This window comes from Oncorhynchus nerka, linkage group LG9b (genome assembly GCF_034236695.1).
Source record: "Oncorhynchus nerka isolate Pitt River linkage group LG9b, Oner_Uvic_2.0, whole genome shotgun sequence".
Taxonomy (NCBI): Eukaryota; Metazoa; Chordata; class Actinopteri; order Salmoniformes; family Salmonidae; genus Oncorhynchus; species Oncorhynchus nerka.
Genome location: NC_088424.1, coordinates 1,205,153 through 1,232,115, shown reverse-complemented (window position 1 = coordinate 1,232,115; position 26,963 = coordinate 1,205,153). Strand labels below are relative to the sequence as shown.

At 43.5% G+C, this 26,963-nt stretch overlaps 1 protein-coding gene across 1 annotated transcript; it reads left to right on the top strand.

The window, feature by feature from the left end:
• The first annotated feature begins 6,202 nt into the window (after positions 1 to 6,202).
• LOC115113909 (inhibin beta A chain-like) lies at positions 6,203 to 17,513 on the top strand. Its single transcript, XM_029641853.2, has 2 exons — positions 6,203 to 7,301; positions 14,609 to 17,513. Exons 1-2 carry the CDS (start codon positions 6,809 to 6,811, stop codon positions 15,445 to 15,447), a joined length of 1,332 nt encoding a protein of 443 aa, XP_029497713.1. The 5' UTR covers positions 6,203 to 6,808; the 3' UTR covers positions 15,448 to 17,513.
• The last annotated feature ends 9,450 nt before the right edge of the window (positions 17,514 to 26,963 follow it).

Below are 26,963 nucleotides of genomic sequence, written 5' to 3'. Positions count from 1 at the left end.
TGCCAATAGTTCATATAGCAGTGGATGGTAAGTCACGTTTTAACGAGCAGATAAACGCAAAGGTGGCTCCTTAGTCAGGAACAGAGGTGTGATGTCAGACTATTACATCATCAACATGCGTCACAGTTCCAACAGATCAGTGTGTAATGGAACCCACTCAAGCTGTAGATAGATATAAAGCCTGCTTGCTTGAAAAACACGTGGTAGTAAATGCAGAGGTGTGGTAAAAATGAGTCAGCTTCGTGGTTTGAAACAGAGCTAATTAAATACTCTACAGAGATTTTTTTGCTCTTCTTTTTAAGCTCCTTTCACTCTACATGATATTTGCCACTAATTTACTGTTCGTAAGACGTCCCAAACTGTGTTCTATGAGGACTGTCTAACTGGCTCCTGATGGTCGTGTGGGCTCCTGGACTGCAGATGATGGTTGGCTAATAACTGTGTTTTGGCCCATAATTGGTCCTGTGGGATGAAAACACCCTACCATCACCCCCTATCAAGCATCCTCACAGCTTACCCATTGTAGAGACTGCACTCAAGGTGAAGCCACTGTCACACCTCAGCCCCCTCCTGGAAGTTCCTACTCACCACCCAAACCTCCCACCTCCTCTCTTACTCCAGCACACCCCATCTGGGTGGGAGTCACAAGGCAGGGTGGGTGGAGAAAGGAATGCCAGGGAGTCCCTAATCCCATCACACCACCCCCTGTTAGAGAGGAAGTCCTGCACCACCAGAGACCAGTGACACATCAAACGAGAGGTTTCAGGTTTTATATACCAATCACGGACAAACCATTCCGGATATGTGCGTTAGAACATTTGATAACACTTTATTTCAAAGAGGTATACATAAGGATTCATAATGCCTGACATAACACCATGTGTGTTTAAGTTTTACACTTAAACACACATACAAAACATTAAGAACATGACAGACTTCTCAGGTGAATACATGTGAAAGCTATGATCTCTTATTGATGTCACTTGTTAAATCCACTTCAATCAGTGTAGATGAAGAGGAGGAGACAGGTTAAATTGTATAGTCACTTCACTCCTACCTAGATGTACAAATTACCTCAACTAACCTCTACCCCCTCACACTGACTCGGTACCGGTACCCCTGTATATAGCCTTGTTATTGTGTTACTTTTATTTTATTTTATTTTTTACTTTAGTTTATTTGGTAAATATATTCTTAACTCTTATTGAACTGCACTGTTGGTTAAGGGCTTGTAAGTAAGCATTTCACGGTAAGGTCTACTTGTTTTATTCGGCGCATGTGGCAAAGTTTTTGATTTGTTTTCTGTGTGTGACATTCAGAGGGTTAATGGGCAAGACAAAAAATGTAATTGCCTTTGAACGGGGTATGATAGTTTGTGTCAAGAGCTGCAATGCTGCTGGGTTTTTCACACTCAACAGCTTCCCATGTGTATCAAGAGTGGTCCACCACCCAAAGGATATCCAGCCAACTTGACACAACTGTGGGACATTGGAGTCACCGTGGGCCAGCATCCCTATGGAACACGTTCAACACCTTGTAGAGTCCATGCCCTGACGAATTGAGACTGTTCTGAGGGCAAAAGGGGGGTGGGGGGTTGCAACTCAATGTGGTGTTCCTAATGTTTGGTATACTCAGTGTATAATGGCGTTCATGAGAACACTCATAATGCTTGATTAAGTATTTCCTCGTAGTCAAAGTCCATTATAGCCTTTTAAATTTGTGTCTAACTGATTGAAGGTAAATTGGCCAGTTATTTGCCTGATGATGAACTACTACATTTAGAGCCAACTCTTTCTCCATCCACTCCAAAGGGTCTATTTTAGGCTATGCCACTCATACTCAGACTATAACAACGATAAGTGCTCATCATGAATGGATGGCACAGCACTCTCCACGCTTACACCCGATGGTGCACGATAATGATATGCATGTGCCATGAGTCAGCTGGAGCGGCAACTGTTGGAGAGGCGTTGCTGTCACACGTTCCACTACCAAATCACGCTCGGGCAACGGGCACCTACTCACATCACGTTAGCACAGAGGATGTCAGTGAAGTGAGTATAGCACTGGGCAAGGGTCCTCTCTTCCAAGTCATTGGCTGGGATTACACAAGCCTTTTATAGATTTTACACAACTAATTTTACAAAGATGATTATGTAACACCAACAACCACCACCTGGGAGAGAAAAAGGCTTGGGGTAAAAGAGGTGACAGGGAGTAAAGAGGGAAAGACCATGTAAAAAGAAAGAAAGTAATGGCAGTTTACAGAGAATGATTTAAAATAGCCAAAATAAAGGAAAAGTGAAAGGGGAATACCTAGTCAGTTGTACAACTGAATGCATTCAACTGAAATGTGTCTTCCGCATTTAACCCAACCCAACTTAATCGACATCCACGTCTTCGGCGCCCGGGGAACAGTGGGTTAACTGCCTTGCTCAGGGGCAGAACAATGGATTTTTACTTTGTCAAAATAGAGTAAAATGGAATCAGGGTAGAGGTAAATTCCATTTAAATTCAGTCAAGTCCAGGAAGTAAACTGAAATTCCAAGTCCAATTTTCTTCAAAAGAAATTTGGAAAATTGTCTTTGTAATTCAGTTAGCTTCTTGAATTTGACTGAATTGAAATGGAATTCATCTCAACCCTGTTCAGAATAGAAAGAAACAGCTCTGTATATCTGTTTGTAGACTAGTCAAGGACCATATCACCTCCACCCTACCTGACACCCTAGACCCACTCCAATTTGCTTACCGCCCCAACAGGTCCACAGATGATGCAATCGCAACCACACTGCACACTGCCCTAACCCATCTGGACAAGATGAATACCTATGTGAGAATGCTGTTCATCGACTACAGCTCGGCATTCAACCCCATAGTACCCTCCAAGCTCGTCATCAAGCTCGAGACCCTGGGTCTCGACCCCGCCCTGTGCAACTGGGTACTGGACATCCTGACGAGCCGCCCCCAGGTGGTGAGGGTAGGTAACAACATCTCCACCCCGCTGATCCTCAACACTGGGGCCCCACAAGGGTGCGTTCTGAGCCCTCTCCTGTACTCCCTGTTCACCCACGACTGCATGGCCATGCACGCCTCCAACTCAATCATCAAGTTTGCAGACGACACTACAGTGGTAGGCTTGATTACCAACAACGATGAGACGGCCTACAGGGAGGAGGTGAGGGCCCTCGGAGTGTGGTGTCAGGAAAATAACCTGACACTCAACGTCAACAAAACAAAGGAGATGATCGTGGACTTCAGGAAACAGCAGAGGGAGCACCCCCCTATCCACATCGACGGGACAGTAGTGGAGAGGGTAGTAAGTTTTAAGTTCCTCGGCATACACATCACGGACAAACTGAATTGGTCCACCACAGACAGCGTGATGAAGAAGGCGCAGCAGCGCCTCTTCAACGTCAGGAGGCTGAAGAAATTTGGCTTGTCACCAAAAGCACTCACAAACTTTTACAGATGCACAATCGAGAGCATCCTGTCGGACTGTATCAGCGCCTGGTACGGCAACTGCTCCGCCTACAACCGTAAGGCTCTCCAGAGGGTAGTGAGGTCTGCACAACGCATCACCAGGGGCAAACTACCTGCCCTCCAGGACACTTACACCACCCGATGTCACAGGAAGGCCATAAAGATCATCAAGGACAACAACCACCCGAGCCACTGCCTGTTCACCCTGCTATCATCCAGAAGGCGAGGTCAGTACAGGTGCATCAAAGCAGGGACCGAGAGACTGAAAAACAGCTTCTATCTCAAGGCCATCAGACTGTTAAACAGCCACCACTAACATTGAGTGGCTGCTGCCAACATACTGACTCGACTCCAGCCACTTTAATAATGGAAAAATTGATGTAAAAAATGTATCACTAGCCACTTCAAACAATGCCACTTAATATAAGGTTTACATGCCTGCATTACTCATCTCATATGTATATACTGTACTCTATACCACCTACTGCATCTTGCCATCTTTATGTAATACATGTATCACTAGCCATAAACAATGCCACTTTTATGTGTTTACATACCCTACATTGCTCATCTTGTATGTATATACTGTACTCGATACCATCTACTGCATCTTGCCTATGCCGTTCTGTACCATCACTCATTCATATATCTTTATATACATATTCTTCATCCCTTTACACTTGTGTGTGTATAAGGTAGTTGTTGGGAAATTGTTAGGTTAGATTACTTGTTGGTTATTACAGCATTGTCGGCACAAGCATTTCGCTACACTCACATTAACATCTGCTAACCATGTGTATGTGACAAATATAAGTTGATTTGATTTGATTTTAAGCTTGAATGAACTTGCTTGGTGCAATGGAGCAAATTGAATAGTCCCAAATAGAAGCAAACACAGGCTCAATAAAACGCTCAAAGTGTTTGATAAAAAATATTGACTATTTGAGCCCAGGTCTTGTGGACCAAATCCCACCATAACAGTGATTTGTAAAGGCCTCTAGGGGTCTACCCCCTAAAGGCCTTTACATTGACTCTTGGGTACTACATTGATATTGACTACTGCGTTGTTGGGTTTAGAGCTTGCAAGAAAGGCATTTCGCTGTACTTGTGCATGTGACCTTAAAACTTGAAACTGGGTCGAAGACAAATTCCCTAGAGAATCTATCTAACGTGAAATCAGTGGTACGATGACACTAGGTATGTAATGAATATAGCTTACCTGTGTGTGTTTTGTAACTGGAACTGAGACCAGTCAGTGGGCATGCCCGGTTTATCCCAGCTAGTACATTTGGTTCCTTGGAAGTTGTGGGAATGTACGTTTTTGGTTCCCCATTGATTCTGGGAACAAAGCCATACGTTTCCTCACCAGTATAAAGGCAAAACTATTTAACATTCTGAGAACAGAAGTGAACATTTCACCTTTTCTAGAAACATAGATTTTTAGATTTCAGGGACGTTCTGAGAATATTTTACTATGGTTTTATTAACGTTCTGAGAATGAAAATTGTAGGTTATTTGAAGGTAATTAAATAACACTTCTACCTTAGTTTAACTGTGTTGAACACCAAGCACAGATAGGACACATGGGAATTAATTTGCTTAGACATTAATCATGCAATCACATTTATTTGTTATTGTGGCACGGCATCAGTAGGGTCAAACCTATGATCTTTTGTTCTCTATCCACAGACTTAGTCCACTGTGCCACCAGGCTGGAACTAGCATCCCATGTTATTATTATTATTTTTTACTCTAACAAAGCTGTTCATTTGAGTCTATTCAAACAGACCCAATTACAAAAGAAACAAGCACTCATTAAGAACACACCTGACCACACGTTTTGTTGATGCTGAGAACGGAATGTATACGTTTTTAAATAACATTCTTAGAGCGTTCTCTGAACGTTACTAAAGTGTTCTTGTGGTTTTCTTAAAGTTCTCAGAACAATTTGAGAACATGACTTTAAAAAGACCCACGAAATATCCCACAGAAAAACGTTATTTCTTTGTCAAACCAGTTGGAGAACGTTCCTAGAACATTACCAAAACTGAATTTAAATGTAACCATGTTTGAACTTTTAGGAAAAGTAAAGTAAGAAAGTACTTATTTTTTGTGAAGTTCGTTAAATGTGCTGAGAATGTTCCAAAGCCAAGCAACTATCCTGCACCATTCTCAGAAAGCTGTGGGAAGGTTTATGCATAATAACCATAGGACAACCATGCTCTCCCCAAGCTCTAAGAAACATATGGTTCTCAGAACGTTATGTGCTTGCTGGGGTGTGTGTGTGAAAATGTGGATGAGGGTGAACACGTCTGTGTGTGTGTTGGTGTGTGGTATGAATGAATCAGGGAGACTCAGTGCGCACACAGTGCCTCTTCCGCCTCCTCCATCGTGACGTGCAAGAAAACCCCACAAGCATGCTACAAAAACCAATCCAATGCAGACACTATATAGAAACATAGCAAAAGAGAGAAAGAAATTTCAAGCAAAAAACATAGACTAACTTGAGGAGGTGACTGACTCTTGTGTTTGCCTGAAGTTTAACTTGTTAGTTAAAATTTAAAAGGATGAACACATAGTTGTGATTCAGAAGTAATGAAACACACAGTAGTAATGGGGGGTATAGAGGGAGGGATAAAGGAAGGGAGGGAGGTATAATTATAGTGAGAGGCAAAAGAGAGAGTGGTGAGAGTGAGAGGCACTCTAACCCTGCCCACATCGACAAAGCCATTCAACTCCGATATAGTGAGCTCTCTGAGGCTTCTCCAGTGCTGTGCATATCAGCAGGACAGGACACCAACACACTTCTTTTTGCAAGGACTAAACTAGAGTGCACACTCTCCCAAACACTTCATTTTTACAAAGACTGGACAAGATATTCTGTTTTTATACAGTAAACCTTATTTTACCAACTGGACAAAACAAGAGGATTGGTTTTACAAAGCAGAGAGCTTGCTTTTCTGGAATTGACAGGAGAAGTGGTTCATGACGACTGGAGCAAAGAACTGGTTTGTGAGGACCAAGTAAAGATAGTAGTGGGGTAAAGTGCTTAAGTAATACAAGGGCATTGCCTGGTCTCAAATCTCTACTTTCCAACATCCAACTTTTTGAAGCTAGCAGCACCTCACTCAGAGAAGGATTGTACTTTCTCAAACTTGTTATTTTTGTCTCCCACACAAGTGCTTTGTTGGTGTCGGTGAAACCCCATCAACACCTTGTGAATCGGGAGAGATAAGGTGAGGAGAGCTGTCCGGTGTGCTGCTGTCCTCTACTCACCCTTCTCCAAATATTGTGTGCACGTGTGTGAGTCGGCATTCTGTGGCACAGGATGCCCTTGTTAGCTGCGTTTGCCGGGGTGCTGGCGTTGCTTCTCGCCAGGCTTCAGACAGGATGTGGATCCCCTACTTTGGCTGGACCTCTGGCAGCTGTGGATGTGGCCATGCCAGAGCAGGGGCTGGTGGAGGAGACCCAGGTGACCAACTGTCCGTCCTGTGTGCTGGCCCAGATGACGAGGGGTTATGACCCGGTCCCTCCTGGATTTGAATCAGCATCTGAATCTGTGGCTCGGACTTCGGGCCAAACGGACATGGTGGAAGCGGTGAAGCGGCACATCCTCAACATGCTCCACCTGAGTGCACGGCCCAACGTCACGCACCCGGTGCCACGCGCTGCCCTGCTCAACGCCATCAAGAAACTACACGTTGGCCGTGTGGGTGAGGACGGCAGGGTGGAGATCCAGGAGGAGGGACCGGGGGGTGCTGGCGGTGAGTGGGCGGTGCTGCCCGAGCCGCCCTCCGAAATCATTACCTTTGCCGAGCCAGGTGAGTCAGCGATTTTGTGTGCCTCTGTTTGTTTGTTTGGTTAGCAGTTACAGTAATAACATCAATTACTTTCTTGATTTGTTTGATTCATTTAAAGAAGCACCACTCAGCACCATTAATCCTTTGTTATAGTACCTGAAAGTACTCACTGTTATCAAATAATTATTTCCTGATAAATATCAGGTAAACCCGTGGAAACTGTTGTTTAAAAGGGCAGTGCAGTCCCAAAAATGTTCAATCTTTTAAAATAATATTTTCACACTGAGGTTGAAATAACACCCTGAACTTGTGAAAATTATGATAAAACCCTTTTAGTTTTAAGAGCCTTAAAAAAAATTGGAATTTCAGCCTGTTTAGGTGGGATGGAATTTTTCACAATCTGATCTGATTATTCTGACCAATGACCAGTCATCTTTTATTTGCATATGCATCCTCCTACTTTGAAGGTCTAGGCTGGGTAGGCTATAGTCTAGACGATCCTATCGACTTGCTGTGTATGTAAATATATTTACATTTGTATCATCACGATCAAACTGAGCATTTCCAATGGCAAAAGGAGGCTCGTGGAAATAAATGATTAAAATATAAATTTGAATTTGTTTTCATGAAATAAACACACAGTGATGTATTAGATATACAGTGATGATTTAAAAATGTAATTAAAAGTATGCAAGCGGGCAATTAAATAACGTGCTACCTGCATGTGTAAAATGTGTGTGCCTGGGTTTGGGTCGGTTTCAATATTGATGTGTGTCTGTGGTGCTTAAGGCTTTCTCTTCGAACTTGTAGTCAACACGGCTTAGATTAAACTATTGACGTCCCTTTGCAATTTCTTTGTTCGGGGGTTATGCGCACCGACTACCCACGTGCCTTGGCATCCTTAGCTAGCACGAGTTCCCCACGCTTAAGCGAGTGTCGAATGCGGCTTTTGACTCAAAATTATTTCAGTGTGTACTCAGCTACTAGAGGGCACTTAAGGATTTTGCAAAATATGTTTGCCAGGTCATCATTGGAAATAAGAATTTTTTCTTAGCCGGCTTGCCAGGTTAAATAAAGGTTACATGAAATGTTGGTATGAGATTAAGAACAAGGAATTGTAAATTATGTGACATGCTAGATGTGTATAAATGTAGTTCAAGATGGACTATAATTCATGACTAAATTATTATTCTCTCAAATGCTCAATAAACTGTGTGTTAGTGAGTGTATCAATAACCATGAGTATTAGTGTGTGCATGCATCTGCCTGTTCCTCCATCCTCCTCTCTTGGAGTTAGTGTGTATGTGTGCGGGCACATCAATGGTAACAATTCATTTCTCCATAGCCATATCCAGGAAAATCATATACATTTCTCTGCTGTAGGTCTTGTCAATTTAAACATGGTAGTGACTTGGGTCACACTTTATTTGTATAGTCCCATATAGATGATCTACAGATGGTCAATCTATCAGCAAACAATCTGTTGATAAGCAACTGCTTGCTAGGGTTAGGTTTAAAACAAGGATTGCGGCAAGGGTTGAGGTTAGGGCTATGGTTAGGGTAAGCGTATATTTTTAAAAATATCAATATCAAATCATTTCTGGGTTACAATTAAGTACCTTACTGTAATAGATTTCCATTCAAATTAAAATTACTTTTGCCCAAAAAATATTTATCTTGCAAGAATTTAGCTTGGAGTGCTCTGAGTTGGGGGGGGGACCTGAAAACTATCTGTTATTGGCAGAGGTTTGGAACTTTCTTTGTTATTGGTCTATTAACCAATGTACCGCATACTGCTTGATTGAATCGCCTGGTAATTGTGTGTATAAAAAAACCTGGGCTGTTGGCTGTGGGAATTCCTAGGCAGGGAGTTTGCAGGGAATCAATTGTCTGGCAGTCGGGGGAAAATCGGCCTTAAAGCTACTGTCGTCCTACCAACGCTACCACAAGATCAGTCTCTGAATGAGACCTAACCCAGTTTAATTTATACCCAGCGTTTGGTTGGTGAAGTCTAGTGGCACTTTGTATCGATACAGAAAACTTCACAGTACAACTGTATCCTAATGTATGACGAAAGAAGTGATGGATAAGAGTTTAAGTGTTGTAACTTCAGCGCTTAGGAACTGAAAGTAGACACGTTTTTGCATTTTAGGCCTAGGTTTTCAGAATTTTACAACAGCGGGTCAACCACTTGATTGAAATACGTCAACCACGTTCACATCTACAGTTGGGAATTTTCATATGCAGGTGTGAAGTGGATGAATCAGAGATGAGATCAGACAACGATGCGAAAACAACAATAGGAGAGTTTTAATACAATGCATCGGAACTACAACATGTATCCCCTCCACGTGCAACAGTGTGCTCTCATGCGCTGCACGCCACCGCAACGAGGGGGATGCTCTGATTCTGGAGGCTCTCCTGATTGCGGCTGGCCATCGTGTATGGCAGCAGAGCGGCGCAACCAGCATGTGACAAGCACATTCTTCTCCTGCTTGTTTGCTTACATAAATGTGCATAATGGCTTGGTGCTTTAAATAACCACCCTTTTGTATGAACCTTGGATAAAAAAAAGTGCCGGTGAAATTAGGGGGGCATTAACGATGGGGTGGGGGGGGTGTCGAAGGGCCCGACCGACATACCTGCGGGGTTTCTAACCGTACATAATCACTTCATTCATCCAAATATGGGGCCAAATCATTTCTGTGGAGGCTATAAGTGGATATGGGGATGGGGGAGAGAGAGAGAGAGAGGATAGAGAGGGAGAAAAAGAGAGAGAATAACGAGAAAGAGAAAAAGAGGGCGACCAAGAGAGAAAGAGAGAGAGAGGGAGAGGACCAAAATAGTGAGAAGGGAAGGGACAGAGAGAGAGAGAGGCGCCTGCCACCTCTCACAGCAATCAGCACTACTGTCTTCTCTGAATGAATGGTCAAGAACCAATAACACATCGTTAATGACATTCCTGTAGTGGCGATGGTCTTTCCTCGCCGACTGAGATTTCTTGGAAGATGAAGATGCTTTTCTTTTTTTAATCTGCTGCGCTATCTAGACAAATATATTTAGAGGCGCTTCGCTTTCAAGCTTTTCTATTCTCCCTGTTTTGTTTGTTTATTCATTCATTACAAGTAAAAGGAAAAAGAGATAGGGAGCCTTGCTATGGAGGGACGGATTTCTGTTGTCGAAAAAGTATAAATAAATGTAGTGTTGTTTGGTTTTACTGTACATCCATATCCATAAGAGATATGAGTTGCTCCCTTTTCAGTACAAAAGCCCCCAAAGCACTCCCAAAAAATGTACAACTCTGTTTTGGTGGTGACTGTGCTTTATTTGGTTAGCTAAAGTATTTGTCCTATTTGTCTGTGATAATTTTGGTGCGATTCCTAGGACACCGCTGAGCACCAGCTATGCACGAAAATTCCTCAAATGGTCTTAGAACACATTCAGTTTTACTGGTCAGGAAACGTATGGCTTTGTTCCTAGAACCAATGTGAAACCAAAAACGAACGTTCCCACAACTTTCAAGGACCCAAACGTGGTAGCTATAGACATTTTTGAGTGTACATTTTTAAAACGTGTTTAAAAACTAGAGGGTTAAAATAACACTGTGTGTGTTAAAAGTATTGAACACTAATAGTTATAACATTACAGATGATTAACCACTTTTGCTGTGCAGATCCTCATGCACATTTTTGAAGTGTTATCTTATACTGGACATTGGAAGTGCTACAGGAGAGGGTTGAACTTGAATTTAGTCAGATGTAATGGAGGAATTCTATATGTGGGCACAATTGAATTTAGTCCAGGACAAAGTATCCATTGTTGTGGTCACCTAAAGATTATTTATCTGTTGTTATTCCATGTCATGATCTGAGGGGTAATACTTCTTCGTGGGATAGAGGAGTTAGCGAGCTAACTTTGGTCAATTCTGAGTTCAACTTGGGATAACCGTTGACACCAAGGTTTCTCACCTTTTACCCATGCAGGTACATTTCTATGGCAAGAAATCCTTCAGCTCTAACCTGCTCCTGGGAAGGCTAACTCCACTTTATCCTGAATGAAGTGTCTGAGTTGTGCCTCTTTCCAACGTTGTGCCTTTTTCCTTAAAATAGGTGATGTGAGATGGGCTGGCAAATGGGGATGTGTGTTGGGATGTGTGTTGTTAAGTGACGGGTTGCACATGGTTGAACTTTGTCTCAATTGCAGCATGGTGACAGTGGAGAGAGACTTCTCAGTAGCTCTCCGTAGACAGGCCACCACTCCTGGGTCCATGTTCAAATGTAGGCCTAAACAAGCGTTTCTTATTGGACAAGTTCAGGAAGTTACCTCTTCCTTTCAAAAAATGTTTCTCCCTACTGGACATGACCCAGGACTGTGGCGTGTAAACAAGCCACAAAGGCCCTCTCAATCCTGCAGGACTCAGAGAGATTAAAGAAGACAGTTTGTGTTGTGGGTTAGAATGTCCTACACGCTCTGATTAACTCAAGTTTGTTTGAGAGTATGAGATTAAAAGGGGATCTGTTTTAGAAATAACACTTTATAAGAGCTTTCATGAATAAGGATGAGTGTAATTAGTATTTATTTGAAAACATTTATTTTCAAATTCATAAGTTTGTATAACATTTATTATAATAGATTTTTTAAGCGTTTAAGCGTGAACAATAGCCATATCAGACAATAAATATGTCCAATTGGTGTCCATGAGGCTGTCCTAATATGGACACCATACACATGTCCAATCACTGCATCTCCAGGACCCTAAACCTACCGTTTATTCATGAAAGTAACTAGGCGGTTATTATAAAGTGTAACCAGGCTCACAACAACCCTCTCATAGCCCATTGCTTTCCAAAGTAAACAGATGCCAAAGTGACTGGGGAAGATACTTCCGAGCCCACCTAATCAGACATGACAGACCTTGAACAAATACAGTCTTGTATGGAGTTTGGATAGAATGGAGTGTCCACTGTCAATAGCATGCATAATACACTATATATACAAAAGTATGTGAAACCCCTTTAAATAAGTGATTTTATCTATTTCAGCCATACCCGTTGCTGACTGGTGTATAAAATCGAGCACACAGCCATGCAATCTCCATAGACAAACATTGGCATTAGAATGACCTTAAAGAGGAGCTCAGTGACTTTCAATGTGGAACCATCATAGGATGCCAACTTTACAACAAGTCAGTTAGTCAAATTTCTGCCCTACTAGAGCGGCCCCGTTCAACTGTAAGTGCTGTTATTGGGAAGTGGAAATGTATTAGAGCAACTACAGCTCAGCCACAAAGTGGTAGGCCACGCAAGCTCTCAGAACAGGACCACCGAGTGCTGAAGGGCATAAAAATCATCTGTCCTCGGTGTTCCAAACTGCCTCTGGAACCATCCAGCCCCCCCAAAAAACAAAAAAAAACTATTAGTCGGGAGCTTCATGAAATGGATTTCTATGGCCGACTAGCCACATACAAGCCTAACATCACGATGTGCAATGCCAAACGTTGACTGGAGTGGTGTAAAGATCACCACCATTAGACTCTGGAGCAGTGAAAACCTATTCTCTGGAGGGATCAATCACGCTTCACCATCTGGTAGTCCGACGGACGAATCTGGGTATGGCGGATGCCAGGAGAACGCTACCTGCCCCAATACATAATGCCAGCTGTAAAGTTTTGTGGAGGAGGAATAATGGTCTGGGGCTGTTTTTCATGGTTCTGGCTTGGCACCTTAGTTCCAGTGAAGAGAAATCTTAACACTAAAGCATACAACGTCAACAAAACAAAGGAGATGATCGTGGACTTCAGGAAACAGTAGAGGGTGCACCCCTATTAACATCGACGGGACTGCAGTGGAGAAGGTGAAACGCTTCAAGTTCCTTGGTGTACACATCACTGACAAATTGAAATGGGCCACCCACACAGACAGAGCAACAGAGCCTCTTCAACCTCAGGAGGCTAAAGAAATTTGGCTTGTCACCTAAAACCCTCACAAACTTTTACAGATGCAAACTACCCGCCCTCCAGGACACCTACAGCACCCGATGTCACAGGAAGGCCAAAAAGATCATCAAGGACATCAACCACCTGAGCAGGTGCATCAAAGCTGGGACCGAGAGGCCATCAGACTGTTAAACAGCCATCACAAGCACAATAGAGGCTGCTGCCTATAGACATAGACTAGAGAACACTGGCCACTTTAAGGAATGGAACACTAGTCACTTTAATAATGTTTACATATCTGGCATTACTCATCTCATATGTATATACTGTATTATATACTATTCTACAGTATCTTAGTCACTTAATAATGTTTACATATCTTGCATTAATTATTTCATATGTATATACTGTATTCTATACTACTATATGGTATCTTAGTTACTTAATGTTTACACATCTGGCATTACTCATCTCATATGTATACTCTGTATTCTATACTATTTTACGGTATCTTAGTTCGTTCTGCTCTGACATCGCTCGTCCATACTTAGATTTGTGTGTATTGGGTATAGATTGTGTAAATTGTTAGATGTTACTTGTTAGATATTACTGCACTGTCGGAGCAAGAAGCACAAGCATTTCGCTACACCCAAAATAACATCTGCTAATCACGTGTATGTGACCAATAAAATATTATTTGATTTGATTTACAATGTCATTGTAGACAATGTTGTGCTTCCAACTTTGTGGCAACAGTTTGGGGAAGGCCCTTTCCTGTTTCCTGTGCACAAAGTGAGTTCCATACAGAAATGGTTTGTGGAGATCGGTGTGGAAGAACTTGTCTGGCCTGCACACAGGCATGGCCTAAACCCCATCAAACACCTTTGGGATGAATTGGAATGCTGACTGCGACCAGGCCTAATCACCAAACATCAGTGCCCAACCTCACTAATGCTCTTGTGGCTGAATGGAAGCAAGTCCCCGCAGCAATGTTCCAACATCTAGTGGAACGAGTGGAGGCTGTTATAGAGTCGTTCGATGAGGAGGTGTCCACATACTTTTTTTTGGTCATATAGTGTATCTCTCCTTTAGCCCAAAGCTCTATGTAATACACAGAGTAAGCAAGAGGCTATACGGCTTTTACCTCTGGTGTTGCTCTTAAGCCAAAAGGGGTTCCCTAAAAGGACAGAAATATTTTTCAGAAATTACATTATTGGACAGAAAGGGGCACAGCTCCAGTCATCATTTCTGTACAGCCTTTTTTCAACATACTCATTTGTTTTTACCAGAGCCCCAAAAACATGCATGTGTTGCCTAACCAAAATGACTGTGAACATTTGAAGCATTGCTCTCATTGTGATGACTAAATGCCCTATTCCCTTTCCTGCTCTAGGAAACTCTCCATCTGCCATGACCTTTGACATTTCCAAGGAGGGCAGCGAGCTCTCGGTGGTGGAGCAGGCCAACGTGTGGCTCTTCCTGAAGCTGGCCAAGGGGAAAGGGCGGGGCAAGGGAAAAGTGAACATCCAGCTTCTGCAGCGCCGCCGGCAGAAGCCGAAAGCTCCAGGCTCTGCCACCACCTCCACCGAGACCCAGGGCGAGGAGGAGGAGTTGGTGTCAGAGAAGATGGTGGACACACGGCGCAGCGGCTGGCATACTCTCCCCGTGCCACGCAGCATCCAGTCCCTGCTGGATACCGGTGGCAGAGTCCTGGACCTGCGAGTCTCCTGCCCACTGTGCACCGAGGTGAGTGCCAAACCCGTCTTGGTCCCCACCGAGGATGAGCAACCGGGACGGGAGAGGGAACAGTCCCACCGACCGTTCCTCATGGTCGTACTGCGGCCTGGCGAGGAGGAACACGCTCACCGCCGTGCCAAACGAGGCCTGGAGTGCGACGACAAGATGCACATGTGCTGCAAGAGGCAGTTCTATGTCAACTTCAAGGACATCGGCTGGAACGACTGGATCATCGCGCCGCCAGGCTACCACGCCAACTACTGCGAGGGTGACTGCCCCAGCCATGTAGCCAGCATCACTGGTTCCTCGCTGTCCTTTCACTCCACTGTCATTAACCACTACCGCATGCGGGGCTACGCGCCCTTCCAAAACATCAAGTCATGCTGCGTGCCCATGCGACTACGCGCCATGTCCATGCTCTACTACAACGAGGAGCAGAAGATCATCAAGAAGGACATCCAGAACATGATCGTGGATGAGTGCGGCTGCTCGTAAGAGACAGTACAGAGCAGTAAAATACTCATCCATAATAAGAAGGCACCATTGATATGATGGACATAATATAACTGGTATGATGGACAATACATTTTTGGGGAGTTCTTTGACTGATCTGTCTGTTTTGTCTTATTATCTGACAGGGTATCATTAAATCAGAATAGTCTCTGTGGCACTTTCAGATAAAAAAGAGATACATCATATATTTTTGTTAAATGGAGACAGAGTGAGACTACTTATCACTGTTTATGCGCAATGTGATTCCTGCTTCTCTGCACTGCAATGAACATGGAACAGTTCCCTGAAAAAAAACTATGCAACTGATGAAGTATTACGATGTGTTGTATTTTTGTTAATGTTTCTTTATATGTGTTTTGTTTCTTAATTGTATACAAAGTAGACTTTTTTTAATACTTTTTTTCTCCAAATGTGTGTCTGTGTTTCAAATGTTTGTATTGTTATTGTTGAGAGATACTTGAAAGACATAGGTTTGACCAGCTACTGGAGCCAAACACTAATATAATTATTAATAGGGTTTATTATTCTAATTATTATTATTGTTATTCATTTCTGAACTACTTTGTCTTTGTACATAAAAATAATGAATGTTGAAATTTGCACTATACCAACATTTTTGCCAGCTTGATCACATTGACGGTAACTGGCATTTGGGCCTGCATGAAGAGATACTGCAGGTAGCCTAGTGGTTAGAGTGTTGGGCCAGTAACTGAAAGGTTGCTGGATTGAATCTCTGAGCTGACAAGGTTCTGTCCCTGAACAAGGCAGTTAACCTGCTGTTCCCTGGTTGGCTGTCATTGTAAATAAGAATTTGTTCTTAACTGACTTGCCTAGTTAAATAAAGGTTACATTTAAAAAACTATTTTTTAAAGAGAAGACTATACACAAGACACATTTAACACATAAACAGCACATACTATAGCTACGGATAGTCTCTCAATCAAAGTAAGGCCAAAGATGGGAGCAGCATTAGCTTTCAATATGATTAATTTACCAGAAGGACATTCTCTACTAAAGCATCTTGATTAATCTTCCTAACAACTGGTGATGACAAAGAAAAAAAAACACTTTGACCAATCTATGAAAATTATGAAACTAACACTTCAAAGAGTCTGAAAATGTCTTCCAATGGTTAAATCAATTTGGTATGACTTTGTTCAACACTTATTTCAAACTGAAATTGGGGAGCAGTGGTGTTCCAAACATATGAAATATATGATGATATTTATAACATTACATATGTCATAAATGACAAACATACAAAGGTCAGGGAATGTGTTTGACAGAAGAGAAGACACTGAAACAACACATTTAGACAACTTTACATACTCTTGAGTTACTGAAAATGATTTTGCTCTGTTGTACAAATCAGAACTGTTGCTTATGGATATTTTTTTATATAATTTATTTGGCAGCAATTTTTTGCTTCATCATTAAACACAATGCGTTATACTATTTCTGTCATGTTTTGTTTCAGTTATCGGTAACACTTTACTTAATGCGTCCAGGTTTTCACAATGGTTGAAACTTCGTCCAGTCAACGCTTACTCCAAATCCAATGCTTTTAAATTTATGATTGGGGGAAAAGGTAGAAAATGTGCAAAATGACGCAAAAAGTCCAGCAGGCTGTCTTAGACACATGGACATAAAGTGGCTACTGTGGAGTCAACACCAGCAGGGAATGCAACCCCAGCGAAGGACAAACTAGCCCTGCCACAAAGCTGGTTGGCTGGATGCTTGTGAGTGACATTGAGCTGCAGTGCAGGGCCATGTCTGATCATAAACAAGGCGAGCAGCAAACATTCCACAGGCTTCAAGGGCAAGAGACGTGAGTGCTCGCTGATAACCCCTTATAAGATGCCAAGGAGGAGGACGATTGGAGTGATTTGGCAAGCAGGCCTCAGAGGAGTGCTATCTCGTGGCCCTAAAGATGGCTCAGGGCCCCTTGTTGGCACGTGCTTGTTTTTCAGATCCCTGGCTTGAAATATCCTGGGAGGGAATGTATGTAATGATGCTAAGGCTAACAGGAGTTCCAATAAAAAAAATAGCTTGAAGTAATTGTCCAGTGTTTCCAGATTTCTATGAAACATGACCTATAATTAATTACAATATCAGTGAAATAGTTTTCCTTACAAATAATTGTAATGAAATATGTTAAAAAGCAGCTATTCTGTGTTGGAATGGTGTGTATACTCCACCAGCAGAATGGTGTCGGTAAGCAGACCCGCGAGCAATTGCGTCCCCTCATGATGAGTTCAGATTTTTTTGTGATACAGAGTTGAATGACTGTGATAGGAGAGAAAATTAGGATGGATCAACAACATTGTAGTTACTCCACAATACTTTCTAAAAGAAGAAAGCCTGTACAGAAAAACGAATATTCCATCCTTCTTGCAATAAAGGCACAAAAGTAAATCTGCAAAAGATTTGGCAAAGCAATGAACGTTATGTCATGAATAAAAAACGTTATGTTTGGGTCAAATCCAACACAACACATTTTGAGTACCAGTCTTCGGGATCATGTTATGGGTATGCCTATTATCGGCAACGACTGGGAGTTATTTATGATGAAAAGAAACGTTCCTGAGTGGCCCAATTTACGTTGCTGATGCACATACAAACACTTCTAGAAAACATGGTCCCCAGCCAAACTTTGTGTCCTAATTGGCTGAAGACAATAACCACTCTGAGGTAGTGTGGGAGGAGCCAGAGTCCAAATGTCCATTCGGGCACACAGATTGGCTGGAACCAAGAGGCGGTAATAGACCCCTGAGAGGGGAAGAACTCACTCCAATGGGACTGTAGGGTCACCGTGCACAGGCATGGCCTTTTTTACAGTAACATAATTGACAAGGCTTGACATTGGTTATGATTATGACAGTGGATGCCTTTCAAACTCACAAAATCATAGGCATGATGCAAAATAATATTATAAACAGATGTAAGTAACATTTATTGGCTATCAAGTAAACTAGATAGCTAAGTTTACTAACAATGAGGAGAAACAATAATACAGGAATTTACTGTTGTAAATCTCTGAAACTGATAAGCTGGTTTTACTACAAAAATATTTGTCTAAGCCTCCCTGATAGATATGGATGTAGCTAGATACTGTCTGCCTACGTACCTAGGTACATTTGTACACTTTGGTCACTATGAAAAGGTTTAGGGATATGCCATATTTCTTTCTATTAGGCTAAATATTGTTCTAAATGTAATGTCTGTGCCTGTGCACATTTTGTTATGTTACAGCCGTATTCTAAAATTGATTAAATACTTTTTCCCTCATCAATCTAAACACAATAACCCGTAATGACAAAGTGAAAACAGGTTCTTTGAACTTTTTGCAAATGTATTAAAAATAGAAGACAAAAATACATCCTGTTTACATTGATCATCCTTAAGATGTTTCTACAACTTGATTGGAGTCCACCTGTAGTAAATTTAATTGATTGGACATGATTTGGAAAGGCACACACCTGTCTAATATAAGGTCCCACAGTTGACAATGCATGTCAGAGCAAACACCAAGCCATGAGGTCGAAGGAATTTTCCATAGAGCTCACAGACAGGTTTGTGTTGAGGCACAGATCTGGGGAAGCAGCATTGAAAGACAAGACAAACCGGCAGCAGACCAACAGAAAACGCAGGTATAAGTACACAAGGGACTCAGGGTCTAGCTAAGCCCACACCGCACCTCCAGAAAGTATTCATACCCCTTATTCCACATTTTGCTGTGTTACAGCCTGAATTAAAAATGAATTAAATATTTTTTTCTCATCCGAACTGACCATGTTGAAGGCAGTTTGAACAACTTTTAGTGTCTACATGTATCTTTTTTTGATTATGGAGTTTTGCTAGTTAAGGGAAAGTCCATTACAAACACAGTTTCAACCACAAAGACCAGGGCAGTTTTCCAATGTCTCACAAAGAAGGAGGCCTATTAGTAGAGGGGTAAAAACAAATCTGTTAAAAAATACATTTAATATCCCTTTGAGCATGGTGAAGTTATTGCAAGTCACTACAAAGATATAGGCGTTCTTCCAAATTCAGTTGGAGGAGAGGAAGGGAACCGCTCAGGTATTTCATCATGAGGCCAATGGTGACTTTAAAACAGTTACAGTTTAACGGCTGTGATAGGAAAAAACTGAAAATGGATTGTAGTTATTCACAATACTTTCTAAAAGAAGAACGTTTTAATAGAATAACAAATATTCCAAAACATCCATCCTTATTACAATGGGACACTAAAGTAACTGTGTGTAGGCCAGTAAAAAAATTGCATTAATAATTTATATTCAGGCTGTAACACATCTAAATGTGGAATACTTTCTGAAAGCACTGACTGTATGGTAAAATTACCATTTTTGAAAGGATGGCCAATAGATTGAGCTTAACTTATACTGAACAAAAATATTAACAATTTTCCGTAATTACAGTTCAAATGAGGAGATCAGTCAATTGAAATAAATTCATTAAGCCCTAATCTATGGACTGGGAATACAGATATGCATATGTTGGCCACAGATACTTTCAAATAAATGGGCCTCACAATGGGCTTCAGGATCTCCTCCGGGTATTTCTGTGCATTAAAATTTCCGTAAATAAAATGCAATTGTGTTTGTTGTCTGTAGCTTATGCCTGCCCATACCACAACCCCACCCCCACCATGGGCACTCTGTTTACAACATTGACATCAGCAAACCGCTTGCCCACACAACACCATACACGGCGGTTGGACGTACTACCAAATTCTCTTAAAACGATATTGGAGGCGGCTTATGGTAGAGAAAGGAACATTTAGTTCTCTGTCAATAACTCCCTCAAAACTTGAGACGTCTGTAGCATTGTGTTGTGTGACAAAACTGCACATTTTAAAGTGACCTTTTAATGTTCCCAGCACAAGGTAATGATCGTGCCATTTAATCAGCTTCTTGAATGAGTGACCAGTGTAGCGTTGAGGTGAAAGATAACACCTTTTACATTACTTGAGAAAGGAGAGAATTGAAACAGAGGATTGAAGAGGAATGAAAAGAGAATGATGAGGAGCAGAGCGGAGTTGAGCGTGAATATGTATTAGCAGGAATCATGAGAAAGGATTGAGGGTGTAAGTGTGAGCTATTATGATATTACCCCAGGAACTTGATTTAGAATGCTTAAGAGTGAAGCTATAGTAATAGGGTGAAAAGATCAGATCAGAAAAAACAAAATCCCGTAACCAATTGTGCTGTTGTGTATGTTTTTTCATGTTATTTGTAACTTATTTTGTACATAATGTTTCTGCCACTGAGTCTTATGACCGAAAATAGCTTCTATATATCTGGACAGCAATTACTCACCCCGTGCTGGAGGAATACTTTTTCTTCAACGAGCTGGTTGGGAAGGATTTATATCAGACGCCTGACAAGGCCCTCATCCCTGTCATTCGCAAGAGAAAGAGACGGTGGTATCAAGGACGAAGGTCCAGGTGCTTTGTAAGAATCCGTCGCCAAGAGGGTTAATCTACCTTTACCATCAGTCCTATTAGCCAACGTACAATCAATCGATAATAAAATAGATGAACTATGTTCAAGTATATCCTACCAACGGGACATTAAAAACTGTAATATCTTATGTTTCACCAAGTTGTGGCTGAACGACGACATGAATAACATACAGGTGGCGGGTTTTAAGCTTTTTCGCCAGGATAAAACAGCAGCCTCTGGTAAGACAAGGGGTGGTGGTCTGTGTATATTTGTAAACAACAGCTGGTGCATGAAATCTAAGGAAGACTCAAGGTTTTGCTCGCCTGAAGTAGAGTATCTCATGATAAGCTGTAGACCACACTATTTACCAAGAGAGTTTTCATCTGTATTTTGTGAAGCTGTCTATATACCACCACGAAGACCGAACTCAATGAGCTGTATACAGTCATAAGCATACAGGAAAACACTCTTCCAGAGGCGGCGCTCCTATTGGCCGGGGACTTTAATGCAGGGAAACTCATGGTAAATGTGCAACCAGAGGGGAAAAAAACTCTAGAACATCTTTACTCCACACACAGAGACGCATACAAGGCTCTACCTCGCCCTCCATTTGGCAAATCTGACCATAATTCTATCCTCATGATTCCTGCTTACAAGCAGCAATTAAAGCAGGAAGCACCAATGACTCGGTCAATAGGAAAGTGATCAGATGAAGCAAATTCTAAGGTACAGGACTGTTTTGCTAGCACAGACTGGAATATGTTCCAGGATTCTTCTGATGGCATTGGGGAGTACACCACATCAGTCACTGGCTTCATCAATAAGTGCATCGATGACATCACCCCAACAGTGACCATACGTACCCCAACCAGAAGCAATGGATTTACAGGCAATGTTCACACTGAGCTAAAGGGTAGAGCTGCAGCTTTCAGGGAGCAGGACCCTAAACTGGAAGCATCTAAGAAATCCCGCTATGCCCTCCGATGAATCATCAAACAGGCCAAGTGTCAATACGGAACTAAGATTGAATCACACTACACTGGCTCTGATGCTCGTCGGATGTGGCAGGGCTTGCAAACTATTACAGACTACAAAGGGAAGGCTAGCCGCGAGCTTCCCAGTGACACGAGCCTACCAGGCAAGCTAAATTACTTCTATGCTCACTTCGAGGCAAGTAACACTGAAGCATGCATGACAGCATCAGCTGTTCTGGACATCTGTGTGATCACGCTCTACACAGACAATGTGAGTAAGACCTTTAAACAGGTCAACATTCACAAGGCTGCAGGGCCAGACAGATTACCAGGACGTGTACTCTGAGCATGCGCTGACCAACTGGCAAGTGTCTTCACTGACATTTTCCTCATGTCCTTGTCCATAATACCAACATGTTTCAAGCAGACCGCCATAATCCCTGTGGCCAAGAACATTAAGGTAACTTGCCTAAATGACTACCGACCTGTAGCACTCACATCTGTATCCATGAAGTGCTTTGAAAGGCTGGTCATGGCTCACATCAACACCATCATCGCAGAAACACTCAACACTGCTCTTTCCCACCTGGACAAAAGGAACACCTATGTGAGAATGGTATTCATTGACAACAGCTCAGCGTTCAATACCATAGTTCCCTCAAAGCTTATCACTAAGCTAAGGACCCTGGGACTAAACACCTCCCACTGCAACTGGATCCTGGATGGACCGCCCCAGGTGGTAAGGGTAGGTAAACAACACATCCGCCACGCAGATCCTCAACACGGGGGCCCCTCAGGGGTACGTGCTCAGTCCCCTCCTGTACTCCCTCTTCACTCATGACTGCATGGCCAGGCACGACACCAACACCATCATCAAGTTTTCCGATGACACAACAGTGGTAGGTCTGATCAACAACAATGATGAGACAGCCTATAGGGAGGAGGTTAGAGACCTGGCCGTGTGGTGGCAGGACAACAACCACTCCCTCAACGTGATCAAGACAAAGGAGATGATTGTGGACTACAGGAAAAGGAGGACCAAGCGTGCCCCCATTCTCATCGAAGGGGCTGAAGTGGAACAGGTTGAGATCTTCAAGTTCATTGGTGTCCACATCTCCAACAAGCTATCATGGTCCAAACACACTAAGAGAGAAAGTCTATTCCCCCTCAGGAGACTGAAACGATTTGGTATGGGTCCTCTACTAACCGGTGCCTCCGCACATTGACTCTGTACCGGTACCCCCTATTTTACTACTACTGTTTAATTATTTGTTACTTTTATTTTCTGTTTTTTACTTAACACATATTTTGTTATTTTATTAACTTCTTAAAGCATTGTTGGTTAAGGGTTTGTAAATAAGCATTTGGCGCTTGTGACAAATAACATTTGAGGGAAACATGGAAAACCAGTAAGTAGCCAGCCTCGCGATAACGTCAATGAGGAGGGAAACTGCCCTGTCTGAGGGTTGCAATCACATGTTATTGAATAGGAAGTAGCAAGAAGTTTAGTTTTGAGGTTTAATACTGTTTTGTTGCATTTTAAAGAACAGTTGTGCTGATTGAATTTGAATGGACAAAGATGGCACGAGACAAAGTAATGTGATTCACCTTGTGTGCGACATAATGTCACTAGGCCTATGAGTTAAGGCTCTCAATAGAGTTACCAATGATCCATAATGTGAGGGTGTCACGTTCTGACCTTTATTTCCTTTGTTTTGTACTTATTTAGTATGGTCAGGGCGTGAGTTGGGTGGGCAGTCTATGTTTGTTTTTCTAGGTTTAGGGTATTTTTATGTTTCGGCCTAGTATGGTTCTCAATCAGAGGCAGGTGTCATTAATTACTTACTTAGGTAGCCTGTGTTTCACTGTGTGTTTGTGGGTGATTGTTCCTGTCTCTGTGTTTTGCACCAGATAGGGCTGTTTTTGGTTTTCCACGTTTATTGTTTTGTAGTGTTCATGTTTATCTGTTTTTATTAAACATGAGTCAATATAACCACGCTGCGTTTTGGTCCTCTACTTCACCACAGGAAAACCCTGACAGAATCACCCACCGCAACAGGACCAAGCGGCGTCGTAACGGGCAACAGCAACGCAAAGAGGAATGGACATGGGAGTACGGTTTGGACTGCAAAAGTATGGACTATATAGACAGGTGGGCGGTCGACCCAGGGAGAGTGCCGGAGCCCGCCTGGGATTCGATGGAGCAGTGTGCGGAAGGTTACAGGAGAATGAGTTGGCGAAGCAAGCACGGCGGCGCGGACGGAAGCCCGAGAGTCAGCCCCAAAAATTTCTTGGGGGGGGGACACAGGGGGAGTGTGGCAGAGTCAGGACTCAGACCTGAGCCAACTCCCCCCGCTTATCGTGAGGAGCCAAGGAGGAGCTCAGAACCAGAGCTGGTGTTGGAGGTGAGCGAAGCAGAGACTGTGCAGGAGTTAATGAGGAGATTGGAGGAGAGAGATATGAGGGAGTTGCTGTGTTGGTGCATGAGACACAGAATTCGCCAGACGGAGCGTGTCAGGGATTTAATGGCACCTGGATCAGCTCTCCATACTCATCCTGAGGTGCGTGCTAGGGGTCTGGTGAAGACTGTGCCAGCCTTGCACGTCCTGTGCCATCTCAGCACTACAGTGCTCCTAGCAGTGCTAACCGTGGCGAGCGTGGTGCTGGTCAGGCACCGTGTTATGCGGTGGTTCGCACGGTGTCCCCAGTACGCATGCTTAGTCCGGTGCGCTACCTCCCAGCTTCCCACATCTACCGGGCTAGGGTGAAGATCCAGCCAGGGCGGTTAGTGCCAGCCCTGCTCTCAAGATCTCCAGTACGCCTTCACGGTCCGGTCCATCCAGTGCCACCTCCACACACCAGCCCTCCGGTGGCAGCTCCCCGCACCAGGCTTCCTGTGCGTGTCCTCGGCCTAGTACCACCAGTGCCAGCACCACATATCAGGCCTACAGAGCCTTCCTCCTCTCCAGCGTTGCCGGAGCTTCCCGTCTGCCCAGCGTTGCCGGAGCTTCCCGTCTGCCCAGCGTCGCCGGAGCTTCCCGTCTGCCCAGCGCCATCTGAGCTTCCCGTCTGCCCAGCGCCATCTGAGCTTCCCGTCTGCCCAGCGCCATCTGAGCTTCCCGTCTGCCCAGCGCCGTCTGAGCTACCAGTCTGCCCAGCGCCGCCAGTCTGCCCAGCGCCGCCAGTGCCGCCAGTCTGCCCAGCGCCGCCAGTCAGCCCAGAGACGCCAGAGCCCCTCAGCTCAGTGCTGCCGGAGTCTCCCGCCTGTCCGGCGCTGCTGCCGGAGTCTCCCGCCTGTCCGGCGCTGCTGCCGGAGTCTCCCGCCTGTCCGGCGCTGCTGCCGGAGTCTCCCGCCTGTCCGGCGCTGCTGCCAGAGCCCCTCAGCCCAGAGGCGCCAGAGCCCCTCAGCCCAGAGGCGCCAGAGCCCCTGCCCCTCTGTCCCGAGCTGCCCCTCTGTCCAGAGCTTCTGCCCCTCTGTCCAGAGCTTCTGCCCCTCTGTCCAGAGCTTCTGCCCCTCTGTCCAGAGCTTCCGCACCTCTGTCCCGAGCTGCCCGTCTGTCCAGTGGGGTCATTGAGAGGGGTTGCCATGGTTAGTAAGCCACGGAGGCGGACAATAAAGCGGACTAAGACAATGGTGAAGTGGGGTCCGCGTCCCGCGCCAGAGCCACCACCGCGGACAGACGCCCACCCAGACCCTCCCCTATAGGTCAAGGTTTTGCGGCCGGAGTCCGCACCTTTGGGGGGGGGGGGGTGTACTGTCACGTTCTGACCTTTATTTCCTTTGTTTTGTATTTATTTAGTATGGTCAGGGCGTGAGTTGGGTGGGCAGTCTATGTTTGTTTTTCTAGGTTTTGGGTATTTCTATGTTTCGGCCTAGTATGGTTCTCAATCAGAGGCAGGTGTCATTAGTTGTCTCTGATTGAGAATCATACTTAGGTAGCCTGGGTTTCACTGTGTGTTTGTGGGTGATTGTTCCTGTCTCTGTGTTTTGCACCAGATAGGGCTGTTTTTGGTTTTCCACGTTTATTGTTTTGTAGTGTTCATGTTTATCTGTTTTTATTAAACATGAGTCAATATAACCACCCTGCGTTTTGGTCCTCTACTTCACCACAGGAAAACCCTGACAGAGGGCAATGAAGTACAGAATACTGAACCTGAAAATCCCCCAAAAGTACATGGGAAGCATCCGTAGTAAAACCTGTACTCAGATGGCCAGCTGTCTAACACATAATGAGATCTTGAGGTCAGGCTCTGTTGCAACATGACCATAGAAACTATAGGACCAACCATTAAAAGGCACTTGAGTTAAAGTGTTATGAAAACTGAGTGCTAAACGGATTAACCTTGCACACTAGCAGTGAGGGAACCAACCTGGTGAAACCCATTGCTGGGTAGCCTTAATTTACAAACAGATGGTGGTGACTGTGGGACCAAACCATTGTTTGTTGGGTAGAATGGTTTAAGCTTGCATAGAGAAGCATTTTGACGAATCAGTTCAAGCAAGGTGTAACCCGATTCTTAGTAACTGAAACTCCACCTGTGACAATGAACACATTTATTAGAATTATGACAAAAAACATGAAATTAGCGTTAATAGGCTGCAGGCAACGTACTGAAGCTGAAAGACGCAGTTCTTCATTTATATATTACTGCCAATACCACTTGGTTTGTTGCTGGGAGACTGGAGAATATAACCATTATTCGAGCTGGAACTGATTGCAGACTGACTCAACATATCAAGTTATTGCAGAATACATTTTGTTTATGACGAGATGAAATACAAATGAAATGAAAATGCCTAGAGTGATGAGAGTTAAAGGCAGTAGTAAGTCTACCTGAGCTCATAAAGCATGAATTAAATATTGAATGTTTTGACTCAATTGATAAAATTAATGTGATGTTGCAAAGCAACAGATGTGAAACAGCAATACGATTATGCATGTAAGCCAACTTAATGTCAAATATGAATGACTAGCTTACATGTTGTCTCTGATTATTTTACAATACCAATCCATGCTGGTGATGGCGTGTCGGCGAGGCCGTTCGACAAGCTCTTCTT